Source organism: Sturnira hondurensis, unplaced genomic scaffold, assembly GCF_014824575.4.
Source record: "Sturnira hondurensis isolate 20B ecotype Veracruz unplaced genomic scaffold, ASM1482457v3 Scaffold0006496, whole genome shotgun sequence".
NCBI lineage: Eukaryota > Metazoa > Chordata > Mammalia > Chiroptera > Phyllostomidae > Sturnira > Sturnira hondurensis.
The window spans coordinates 11,531,107-11,544,327 of NW_028079127.1; the positions used below are offsets into that span (position 1 = coordinate 11,531,107).

Here is a 13,221-nt window from a genome sequence, read left to right on the forward strand (position 1 = left end):
TAATTTAATACTAATAGCTTATATATAATTTCTACCTCTGTCCCAAAAATATCTTTTATGATTTTTTGTTTTCTGATCAAGGATCCAATGGATGTTCAAGTATTCTCCCTGGTTATGTATTTTTTAAAATATAGAACACTCACTCTCCTTGTCATTTTGGTTGATTGGTTGGCTTTTTGTATCATTAACTCTTTTTTACAGTCCAAGCCCATTGTCTTATAGAATACCCACATTCTGAATTTGTCTGATTATTTCGTTATTGTTAGAATTAGTATAGGTAAGATAGTATACTTCCTAATAAATATGTTTTAAAATGTCACACATATAAAATGCTCCTTGAAAATGAGCAAACTGATTTTATTTGTGGGGGAGAGGGGTCCAGAGGGGAAGAGCCTTAAAATTCTCCTTGAGGGTCCCATTGAACCCCAGGTCTTCAAGGACAAGTCATCAAGTTGTTTGAAGAAAAGAATTTTCTACTTGTTTAATTCAGCTTGAACTAACCTCTCCGCTGGGTGCAGGAAATAGAACGATGGGCAAGTAACAGTCCCTACCCACCACAGGCTCAAATCCAGGGCAAGAGAAAAACACGAGTAACTATAGCTCAAGGCAGATTCTGATAAGAGCTGGGGAGAACATCCCAAGAGAACCGAAGGAAAGATCAATTTAATCTGCAAGGATCTGAAAAGGTGTCACAGAGAGCAGGAATTTGAGGAGACAAACAATGGACAGGTCTTTAAAAACCTGAGCAACCGCTTGGAGGTGAGAGAGCACGGGCACGGAGACGGCTGTTATGGTGTGTGCTTCGTGCAGTGAAAGAAAAGATGGAAAACAGACTGAAGAAGGATTTCGGTGGGTATTGAATGTTAGGCTAACTCGGAATTTGATGCCATGTGTGCTCTTTCTAAGTGTATCTACTGATGATGTCTATTTGGGTAGTTGTGGTGCAGGATATAATTAAATCTAACTCAGAAAGATAACTGTGTTCGAATGTGCTTATTCGGGCAGTAACTAAGGCTAGACCAGTTAAGAAGCTACTGCAAGAATCCAGGCAGAAAGTAACAAAGCCTGAAGATGATATAAAACCAAGAATTGGCTACCAATTGGCTACAGGGAGCCAGGAAGACGTCAAATGTGGCTTTTTAAAAACTTTATAAGCCTTTAGCTGCAATATGAGTTAATATGCCTAAAACACGTAGCCAGTGGCTAACTCCAGACTCTGAGAGAGGTTCCCAGCCAGGCTTTCTGGAGGCCGATGGCGTTAAGGCATCAAGCTACATCTTCTGCCTACAGTTCACCCAGACAATTCACATCCTCAGCAGCAGGGTCACGAGTGACAGGAAACATCACAGGACAAGAAATTAGATCCCAGTAAGTGAGCAAAGAAACAAAGGTTAGAATTGGGGTCCCAAACTCCAATAGTTACAGGGGCCAGCAGGTTGAGTAATATGGGTCAAAATAAGAGAAACCAACTATACAAGCATGATGGTAATGGACAACTGACCCTTAGTCTTGGTGTCAGGGAGACTAGTCAGGGGTGGAGGTTGCAGAGCAAACCAGAGAGCACAGCCCCGGGAGGGTGGGGCCACCCAACAGAGGTGGTCACTCACCTTCCTTCCCCCTTGCGGGCTCAGTGTTGTCAAAATGGCCAATTGCAAGAGAGGAGCTGGAAATACAGGTTTTAATTTTAACTGTAATTTTGAAATGTTGCAACCCATTTGCTGAAAGGCAAAACAAACAGAGGAATAATCCAAACCTTGTCAAACACAAAGAACGCACGAGTGAAAACACAACTCAGCCTGTGGGCTTTCACCGGACAGCATCTGGGTCAGAGGTTAGATTATAAAAACCATCTGGGTTTGAGGACAGTAAAGAGAATTTACAGGACAGTGGTTGGAAGGCAGGAAAAATGAACCTGCCTGAAAGAACCCAGAACACACAGCTGATAGCACAGCCCAGCTGATAGCATTTGGGGTTTCAGTGACGATTCTCCCCCCTCAGAGAATGACAAATACTGCCTGTTTTTCCTACATGATGGTCTTGACATCTCTAACAGTTTCTCATTTTATTGGGCATCCCCATTTCACACAGATTGGGTGGCGATCCATCTTCTTGAAGAGTTGAATATCTAATGTATATTCTTGAATATCTGATGTCGCTGTGTTTTGTATTTGTTTTGGAACTGATGTCCCCTGGGGAACTCTGCAGACAGACAGATAAAGGCTGAGCATTCGTGGTTAAACCTGGAATGTGGTAAAAGCTGGGGATGCGATGGGGGAAACCTCATCTCTCCTGAGACTGTCCCTGAGACATGGCTCGGGAATTCTAGCATTCAAACCACAGTCTGTATGTGAACTTGCACTCTCCTGAGACTGGCATTTATTCTTTTCTATATTTTAGCAAGCATGTGCCTCTTCTGTGTTATTGTTAATTATTTCTTCAGTTTTAAAAAGATTCAGACATTATTTTCAAAGCTTTTATTATTTCTCCTTTAACAACTACCATCATGAAAACTTGAGATTTCCTGCTAAGTTTGGATTTTTTTTCCCCCTAAGCACAATGGAAAGCCACTAGAGGATTTGAAGCAAGGAAGTAACAATGTCTGGTTTATGTTTTAAAAAGATCGCCTTGGCTGCTGCACCAGTGATTGCAGAAGGGCTGGAGGGGAAGCAAGGACAAGCAAGAGGTTATTGCAGGAGTCCCGGTGAATGACATACAGGCCTGGACCGAGAGGTAGAAGTGGTCATGGAGGGGAGTGGACGGGTGCAGGATGGGACTTGCTGATGGACTGGACTGGGGGAGGTGGTGACAGAAATGGAGAAACCAGGGATAAGCCTCTGGATTATTGCTTAAGCAACTGGGCAAGTGTTCAGCCTCTTTAGGTTTGAGATGCTCATTAGGTCTGAGTAGGGTTTGAGTAGGTGAATGGATGGTCTGGGGCTTAGGGAAGGGAGAATGTTAGGGTTGGAGATGTAGAGTTAAGAGCAATTGACACATAATTTTTAAAGCCAGAGGCCTAGATGGGAGGATCTAAAGAATGTTAGGGTAAAGAGAAGGCGGAACAAAACTCTGGATATTTAAAGACTGAGCGAAGAAAGAGGCAGCTCAAGTTGCGACCAGAGCCATCACGAACACTCCGAATTCCCAGCCGTGGCTCACAAAGACCTGCGTGCTCTGGCTCCTGCCTGCCCTCCAATGTCCTCTTCCCGCTCTTCCTACCACCGACTTCACACAGGTCTCTGTTACCAGGTCATACTTTTCAAGTAGGCCCAGTTCATTTCTTCCTTAGGACCTTTACACCTGCTCTCCCTTCACAAGGCTGGGCCTGATCAACGCCGTTTACGCATGTCACCTCCTGAATGTGTCCAATCTGGACACCCAGTGTGAAGTAGTCACTCTCCCCCTCTAACCCATTACCCCCATTAAGTATCTGCAGAGCACCTGCCCACTGGACTTCCTGTCCATGTCTCACGAGACTCATCTCTCCACGAGAGCCGGGGCCTTGCCCTCCCGCTCACTGCTGGTTTCCAACACCTGCACAAACGCGGGACCCACCAGACTCTCAAATGTGTGTGAATGAATGAGAAGGAATTGTTTCTAGTTCACACAAATTACAGAAGTTGCAGGGTCTTTATTTGCCTGTATATCAAAAACAGGAAACTTTGTTGCTTGTTGAGATGGTAATTGCACTGCCTTCCATGAAAATTAAAAAATGGACAATTTGCTAGCATAAAAATTGAACACAAATACAATTTCATACTGCTTTGAACTTTATTTTAAACATTGTGTCTTACCGGAAAAAACCTACTTGCCTAAAGGAAAAACACAACAAAGAAAATCTTCAAAACAAAAGCTCTGGAAAGAAGTAGACCTGTTTTAGACTCTGGAAGCACAAAACAAAAGCACAGGGTTCACATGGTGATGGTGGTGGTGGTGTGTGTATACAGGTAGTTCCAATGTTCAGAAGCCAAACTCTTTGTTCTTTCAATGTAGACGCTTCTAGGCTGTGGTTTGTCCTAGAGCTGGGAGAGACCACAAGAACACCCGGTTCAGCCTTTACTGAGGCGGCCAGGGAGGAGAGGTGACCTGCCCCACCTCCCAGTTTGGAGGGAGCCACGCTCGGAGAATGTAGGCTCCTAATCCAGAGTTCTCTCCATTAGGCTGGCGTCTCCTCGCCTCTGAACTACTTGTAGAAATTTATCAAATGGTCTTTTTCTCCTTTTTAGAACTGGTAATCTGGGCAGTTAAACCATGATGAACCCAGATGAACCAGCACTCACTGTTCCTCCTTTGCCGTGCCACACCTGCTAGCTCCTCCGTGGTCAGTCCCCTTCTCAGCCCTTTTCTCTCCCCACCACAGTAACTCAGGGCTCAGTGCTCTCCTTCTCTCCCATGGGTCCCTAAAGCTCCCATCTGATCCCCCAGTGAACACCTCCCAAATGTATCTCCTAGCCTGATCACTGAATTTAGACTTGCAAGCCCATAGCTATTTAATTAACATCTCCACTCTGGTACTTAATGGGCATCTCAAACAATGTGTCAAACGCTGAGTTCCCATCTCTAGCCCACACACATGAAATCTGCCCCATCCCAGATTCCCCCTCAGTAAGCTGCAGCGACAGCTCAGGCCATAGGCCTCAGACTCAGACCTGGTCTCTCTCCTTTTGTCTCCCCCAATCCCATGTAATACATGGGTCCTGTGGTCACTTTTACTTTGGATCCACAGGTGCGTGTAACTGCACTAATCATGACCCTTGGTTCGTAACACACCACCAATGGTTTGTTCATGATTCTCTTCATTCTTTGTTCATGCATTTACTTTTAATGACAAATGAACCCATTGCCCAGGGATGAGAGAACATTAACTTGCTCATATATTTGTTCCTCCCAGTTCCGTCCCCTTACTTCCTCCACACCCAGATCCTAAACTTATCCTCAACTTTGTGTTCATCGCTACCTTGGTTTTTTAAAAAATAATTGTTTCATATATATGTATGCCTAAACAATTTTAGTTTTGTGTTTTATGAAAAAAGTATTGTCAGTCTTCTGAGTTTGCTCTTCCACTCATTCTGTTACTATCCTGCATGTAGCCAATGTTCATTCATTGTTAGCGTTCAACGCCTTACCCTGCTATAGAAGACATCATAATAACGCAGGAACATTATTCATATGTAATCTGGGGCACGTTGTGCAAGTACTTCTCTTGAGAATATACCTTCAAGTGGAATTGCTGGACCGTGGAGATATATATATATATATATACACACACACACACACACTAATGTCACACACTCTTGAATACTTCAGCCTCATAAAAAGTCCTTCTGGTAGGGTAAGTGCCTCCCTTTCCTTCAGAAGTGCCCTGTCATTCTTCATCCTTGACTCTGTCTTGACTCTCACAAACGTTTCAAATCAGCTTGTCAATTCCAGGAGAATGTTGGGATTCAGTCTGAAGATGCACTGAATCTACGTATCAGTTTGGGGGAGAACTGACATTTTTTGGATATTGTTTTTCTTCTTAAACACAAACACTTTAGTCTTTTTAAATGCCTTTTTGTCAAGTTTTACAGCTTTCTATGTACCAATCTGGCACATATTTGGTCAGATCTGTTACCAGGCACTTAAGAATTGTTTGTGTAAAGGGGCAAAAGATCTGAACAGACACTTCTCCAAGGACATACAGAGGGCCCAGAGACATATACAATGATGCTGAACCTCACTAGCTATCAGAGAGATGCAAATTAAAACCACAGTGAGATATCACTTCACACTGGTCAGAATGGCCATCATAAACAAGTCAACAAACTAAGTACTGGTGAAGGTGTGGAGAAAAGAGAACACTAGTGCACTATTGGTGAGAATACAGACTGGTGTAGCCACTGTGTTAAACAGTACAGAATTTCCTCAAAAAACTAAAAATGGAACTGCCTGTTGACCCAGCAATTCCACTGCTGGGATTATACCCTAAGGATCCTGAAACACCAACTCAAAAGAACCTATGAGCTCCAATGTTCATAGCAGCGCAACTTACAACAGCCAATGTTGGAGGAAACCTAGATGCCCATCAGTAAATGAGTAGATCAAAAACCTGTGGTACATTTACACAATGGAATACTACGCAGCAGAAAGGAGTTTCTACCTTTTGTAACAGCATGGATGGATCTGGAGAGCATTATGCCAAATGAAATAAGCCAGTCCGTGAAAAACAAATACTATATGATCTCACTTACAAGAGGAACCTCATGAACAAAACAAACAAGGAAGCAAAATAGAACCAGAGACATTAAAATAAAGAACAAACTGACAGTAACCAGAGAGGAGGGAGGAGGAGAGTAAGGAAAAGAAGGGGAAGGATCACCAAGGAACATGTATAAAGGACCCAGGGACAAAGCCAAAGGAGGGAAGGAAGGGGGGTGGGGGTGGGGTGGGCGGGGGAAGTGGTGGCAGGAAAATGGAGACAACTGTACTTGAAACACAATAAAATAATCCTGCTGGAAAAAATATATAACCATCTAAAAATGAGGACGTTTTTTGGTATTTCAAAAGAGTAACTTTGGCTTGGATTGAAATGTGTAACACTTCTATCATTAATAAAATTATGGCTTCTTGTGGGATGAAAAAAATAGAAAATTTGTTTTTACAATGGCTGGGTGTCTTTTTAAAAAAGTCTGCTTTCTAACTATGACTGGCGTATATAGCTACAATTCACAATTATATATTGATTCTATATTTAGTCACCTAACAAAACTCTGCAATTGTGTCTAATATTTTGATGAAAGACTTCTTGGAGGCGGGGCAGTTTCCTGTATAGACAATCACATTATCTGCAAATGAGTTTTACTTCCTCCTTTCCAATGATAATACCTTATTTTTCTCATCTTACTGCAATGACTAACATTTCTAGTACAATGTAGAATAAAAGTGAGAACAGCAATCATCCTTGTCTCATCTCTTTAAAAGAGAATGCTTTTAATGTGTCCCCTATTACAATGGTGTTTGTTTCAGGATTTTGGAAGATCACCTTTGCCAAGTTGAAAGGTACCCTTCCACGTACAGACTGCTAAAAGTTATCATTAGTGGGTGTTTTTATTAAATGCTTTTTTGCACCTACTGATCAATTGATTTTTCACTTTTATTCTATAAATGAGTAAGATTTGTAAATTTTCTATTATACCATCTTTGCCTTCCTCAGTTAAATGCCACTGGGTATGTTATTGTTTACTTTGCATATATATTCGTGACCAAAATGGGCCCATAATTTTCCTTTCTTGATCGTCCACATGTGGTTTTACTACCACAGACACACTGGTTTTGTTGTATTAGACATATAATCTCCAGGAGAATATGTCAAACTAGAATAACCCATTCTGTTTGGTAAAACCATCTATCCCTAGAGTTTTCTTTATGGTTAGAGTTCCATTTCCTTACCTTTATATTAATACTATTTCACACTGCTTACTTAAGCTTCTGATTTCTTATCAAAATATAATTTTCTAAAAATTTCTCCATTCTGCCTAAATTTTAAAATCTATCGGCATGTTGTTCATAACATTCACCTGTTTGACATCTGCAGTTTATGTAGCTCCTACCCTTTTCCATGCCCAATAGGGGTTATTTGTGCAGTTTCTCTTTTCTCCATGATAAACGCGCCCCCAATTTTTGTTTTTGTTAATCTTTTCAAAGTCGTCTCACAGCCTTGTTGACTATCGCAATCTTGTTTTCTCAGCTTCTGCTCATCTGCTTTATCTTGTTCTTTTGTAACTTCTTTAATTGAACACGTAGCTCATTTTTAATATATAAGGATTTAAGACTATAAAGTTTCCCTTGAACCATTATTTACTCTGCTCCCTATATTGTGATATTCGCTATTAGTCATCCCTTATCATTTTAAAATTTATTTCTATTTCCATCACTTATTATTACTTTCTTCTTAAGTCTCCTTGGTGAACTCAATTTTTAGCATCATGTAGTAACCACCTCTAGCTCTAATAACACCTTTGTCTTGTCTGCTTTGTCTGATAACAGTATAACGGCACAAGCTTTCTTTTGTTATTTTCCTGGTAACTATTTTTTTCAATTATGGTATACATTCAACATATTTTAGTTCCAGGTGTATGGCATAGTGGGTAGACATTTACATAATTTACGAAGCAATCCCCTAGTAAGTCTGGTACTCACCTGACACCACACGGTTATTACAATATTGTCGACTATATTCCCTGTGCTGTACTTTACTGTTTTATCTCCCCATGACGATTTTGTGACTACCACTTCTACTTCTTAATCCCTTCACCTTTTTATCCTCCTGATATTTTTCTGTTCTTTTATTTTAAACATTTTCATGTCATTATGCCATGTCTATAAATATATCTTAACCAATTTGACTATCTTTTCACTGGTGAGTTTATCTCACCATCTTAAAGCACTTTAAAACATGTTTTTAAACAGCTCTGAGATATATTCCACATACATAGAAATCCCCTTTTAAGGTGTACAATTCAGTGGTTAAATCATCTTTTTATTTGTGTCACACTATTCTTCTTTTTTCTGTCTTTTTCCTTCTGACAAGAACTTGATCTTCATGTTCTCTGGTCCCCTACCACTCCCATGTGTTGAAATTATAAAGTTATTGATATAATTTACTTTCTTTAGTCCTACTGTTTATTTATTCTTTTTAAAGTTATCAACCAACTTTCCCTAAGTATCTGATTACTCCTCAAATCTCTTATAGCATCTCCTGGATTTGTTTCTCTTTATATTTAAGTGCTTTCTCCAAAGGTGCTTTTAATTTCCACCTTTGTTGAAAATCTCCTGAAGCTTTGAATGTCTGAGAACACTTTTATTGCACCCTTCCATGAGAACAATTAACACCAGGACATAAAATTCTAGGTTCAAAGTTCTTTTCGTGTTCAACTTCAGATTCTTGAGCTGGGCATGGTAATCACTGTTTCTGCCATAACATTCTCAAATGTCCTTTTGTCCAGGGACTCCCATCCACCTGGTGACTGAGTCTTCTACAGGTTAAGGCTGACTAAGCCTTGGAGACAGGACTGAGCATGATGCCATCTTCAGGAAACCTGCTTTCCTCTCATCCACTGCTGCTGTGAGTATCAATTGGTTCATCTCCTCTAGAGGGCAACTGGGCAACAGTGATCAAAGTTTTAAAATATACACATACCTGGTTTGACCCAACACGTTTACTGCTGGGCATGTACATGAAGGAAATAACCCAACAATGTTCAAAGTATATAATACACAAGGATACAATTCCTCACAACACTATGATGTGAAAAAAAATTTAAACAACTTACTCGCTAAACACAAATTGTATTAACATCCTACCCTGTCTGGTGTGGCTCGGTTGGAGCACCGTCCGGTAAAGCAAAAGGTCATGGGTCTGATTCCCAGTCAGGGCACATGCCTAGGTTGCGGGTTGGGTCCTGGCTCAGGGCACTTACAAGAGTCGAACAACTGATGCTTCCCTCTCAAACCCCTGTTTCTCTCTCCTTCTCCCTCCCTCCCATCCCCTCTTTCTAAAATCAATAAGCATGTCATCAAGTGATTAAAAATTATCTTCTCCTAGAATCAAAACCTTCAAGTGACCAAGATGTGTAGAAAAACCCTTCCATTTTTAAAGTAAGAAAGCCTGCTTTTAGTTTCAGAACTATGTATGAAATACCTGAAAGCTGAAAGGCCATTATTCCTCAACAGTATTAACAGGAGCTTTGTTCAGATGCCAAGATTCACTTGTCGTTTCTTCCTTTTCCTTTTCTATACTGAACTATATTTCTACCATGACAGCTTTCTTTTCTAAATAACTTTCATAAATAGTTTCTCCACATGATGTTCGTTTTAAAATTTGGAACTTACGGATTGGTCCATGTACCAATCTATGGTCCGTGTACACGCTGCATGTACCATTCTTTCAACCACACTCCTTCCAAGTTCCTTGAGATACATCAAATTCCTTATTTATCTTTATATTCTTTTCAATGCCTATTACAGTGTTCAATATATATAAAGTATGAATATATTACATCAAGATGTTCAAGAATGCATTTCTGGGATAAAATGTGACTATCCTCTTCCTAACTAATCACCATAATAAAGGGATTCTTTAAGTAACAAAGAACAGAATGATTAAAACAGTAACTTTCACACTTTTTAAGCAGCAGAATTCTCCTTAAATAAAAGCTTTTTCTGAATCCCAGTACATAAGACAGACAACAATAGAGTCACTCTAGTGGAGAGACGGAAGCTGATCCTGCCCACTCATCTTCCCTCCGTGCCTCCCACAGGCTGCTGTGCAACTTGAAAACTAACATACTCCATTCAGCTGACCTCATGTGCTATGTCAGAGCTAGAAGACAAAAGCAAAAACACAGTCGATCTAATATTTATTTATTTAGCTTTTTTTTGCAACTATAAATTACAATCACTGGTACACCTGTAGTCTTTTATAGTGTTCAACTAAAGAATACGCAAAAACAGCATAGGTCAGTTTAAAAGAAATCACAGTACTTCTTGGTGTAAATTGCAAAAGAGGGAAGAAGTCTTGGGCCCAGACCTTGGAAATAAATATCAAGTAACCATAAAAATATTCAGCCATCTTCCAGATGTTCAAGGAGGTTCGTGCATGGTCCCAGGCAGAGGATCAGAGCTCCTCTTTGAAATATCCCAGCTTTGCCAGTGACATCTCTTTTCTCAACTGCATAACTTCCCAAAACATGTGATCAACTATACAAACAGGAAAGAGAGATGCATAAATCATAAAATACCATCCTAATTATTTTTAACATGTTTCAGTGAAAATCTAAGATTACCTGGAAAGCCATTTGGCATTTCCTAATGACATACCCAGCGCCTAGACATTCTACTGCTGTTTCACACACACTTTTTCACATACTTGTGAGCATCCCAGTTTTAAATAAGCAGTGGTCACCATTCTGCCACAATTTCTTGTTAGATACATCAGTGACCACCATGTTAGCCCAACAGAAGGTAGACATTTCCGTGTCCTGAGTAATGAGCAATGCTGCCGTCTTCATAAGTAATTATACTCAATGCTCAATTATGCACAAGTTATTATCTAGCTTCTGTATCTTCTTACTCTGGCTACTACATGTTGGCCATTGCACTTTTCATTAATAATTACAGAGAATGAAAAAGAAAACAAGAGACAGTCTAGAGAACTCAGTAACATCTTTGTGCCTAGTAAAGAAAGTTTTATATATAGCTCAAATTAGAAATAAAAACAAATGTAGAAGATGACATGTAAATTTCCATTATCTCTACATTTGTAAGCCCCCTCTATAAGTACAAAAAATATGGTTCTATGGGCCAGTCAAGATGGCAGTGTAGGCAGAAACAGCACGCCTCTTCCCACAACCTCAACAAAATCACAACTAAAATACAGAACCACCATCGCTCAGAACCGTCAGAAATCAAGCTGAATGGAAGTCATCTGACAACTATGGAATCAGAGAAACTACATCCATCCCCACTAGTAGAAGCAGTGCAGACACAGAACAGGCCAGTCCCACATCCACGTGCAGTGCCTAAAAATTCAGGAGGGATATCTCAGGAGAAAGGAGTCCCTACCCCACACCAGGCCCCCTAGACCAGGGTTCCAGTGCTAGGAAGATATGTCCCCACAATTTCTGGCCTCAAAAACCAGTGGGAATTGAGTCGGTAGAGGAAGCTGCTGGAGCCCCAAGCAGTTCCTCTCAAAGAATCCACACACAGACTCACCTACTCAGACTTACTCCCCATGGGCTTCAGCACCAGGGTAGCAGATTGAAAGGCACCAGTGGCATATAGGGAAGAACTGAAGAGTCTAACATCACGGCAAACAGAGGCCACTGTCCCTTTTCTAAACCCTCCCCCCACAGAGATACACAGCTGGCAGGCTGGTACTCTTATCTAGGACGCTATCAATCTGGCTAACACTGTTTGACCCACCTTGGAGATCTCTGGAGACTCTGTCTCACCCAACTTACAGGCCCACTCAAGGCGATTTTCCACATGAATGGCTGGTCTTGGCTCATGCTGCACAACTTCCAAAATCCTATCAAACAAACAACAGCCAGCCTCAGTGAGCCCCAGGCCTGGCACTAGCAACAGCCAGCCTGGATTCACAGCTTGCCTTTGCCTGGGCATCTCCAAGCCCAGCACAAGAAGCAGCCACCTCAGACTGCTTTATGGCTCAGGCAGGGTGGCCCTGAAAAAACACAGGTGGGGGCTGACCATAGTCTGCACCACCCGATAAACCCCACAGCCAGCACACCCAGTGGATAGTTACAAACCACATCAGAGCATCACCACCCTGCCCCCGCAAGCTGATATTCCATGAGGGTAGAGGTTGGTGGTCAGTGGTCACAGTCAATCCTCGCAACTCACTGACTGTGTAAATCCCTCCCATTGATCTACCAACAGCAACCAAGGCTCAACTACAAGAGGAGAGTGTACTCAGCCCACATGAAGGGGACACCTTGAGTACACAGCTTGGGTGACAGAAGGCTGTGCCACTGGACCCTACAAGGACACCTACTATACTAGGCCATGCTACCAAGACATGGAGTCAAAGCACATCTACCTAATACACAGAAACAAATACAGGCAGGCTGTCAAAACAAGGAGACAAAGGAACATGGCCCACATGAAAGAACAGATCAAAACTCCAGAAAAAGAGCTAAGCAATGGAGATAAGCAATCTATCAGATACAGAGTTCAAAACATTGGTTATAAGGATGCTCAAGGAACTTAGTGAGAACCATAACGGCATAAAAAAGACCCAGTCAGAAATGAACGATACACTAATTGAAATAAAGAACAATTTACAGGAAAGCAACAGTAGAATAGATGAAGCTAAGAATCAAATCAATGATTTGGAACATAAGGAACAAAAAGCCAAACAAACAAAAACAAAAAAAACAACCAATCAGAACAAGAAGGAAAAAGAATCCAAAAAATGAAGATAACATAAGCAGCCTGGTGGGACAACTTTAAGCACTACAACATTCGCTTCATAGGGGAGCCAGAAGGAGAAGAGAAAAGCATGAAATTAGAAATCTGTTTGAAAAAATAATGAAACAAAAACTTCCCTAAATTGGTGAGGGACATAGACATGCAAGTCCAGGAAGCACAGAGAATCCAAAACAACATGAATGCAAAGAGGTCCACATCAAGACACATCATAATTAAAATGCCAAAGGTAAAAGATAG

The 13,221-nt window shown here is 41.0% G+C and overlaps 1 protein-coding gene across 6 annotated transcripts in view; it reads right to left on the reverse strand.

The window, feature by feature from the left end:
* Positions 1 to 10,382: 10,382 nt before the first annotated feature.
* RAB3IP (RAB3A interacting protein) overlaps positions 10,383 to 13,221 on the reverse strand; it is a 53,964-nt gene continuing 51,125 nt past the window's right edge. For all 6 annotated transcript variants that reach the window (XM_037049461.1, XM_037049460.1, XM_037049457.1 and 3 more), the window contains one exon: positions 10,383 to 10,734. In XM_037049461.1, coding sequence (XP_036905356.1) covers positions 10,652 to 10,734 — 83 coding nt within the window. In that variant the 3' untranslated portion in view covers positions 10,383 to 10,651. The remainder of the gene's footprint in view (positions 10,735 to 13,221) is intronic.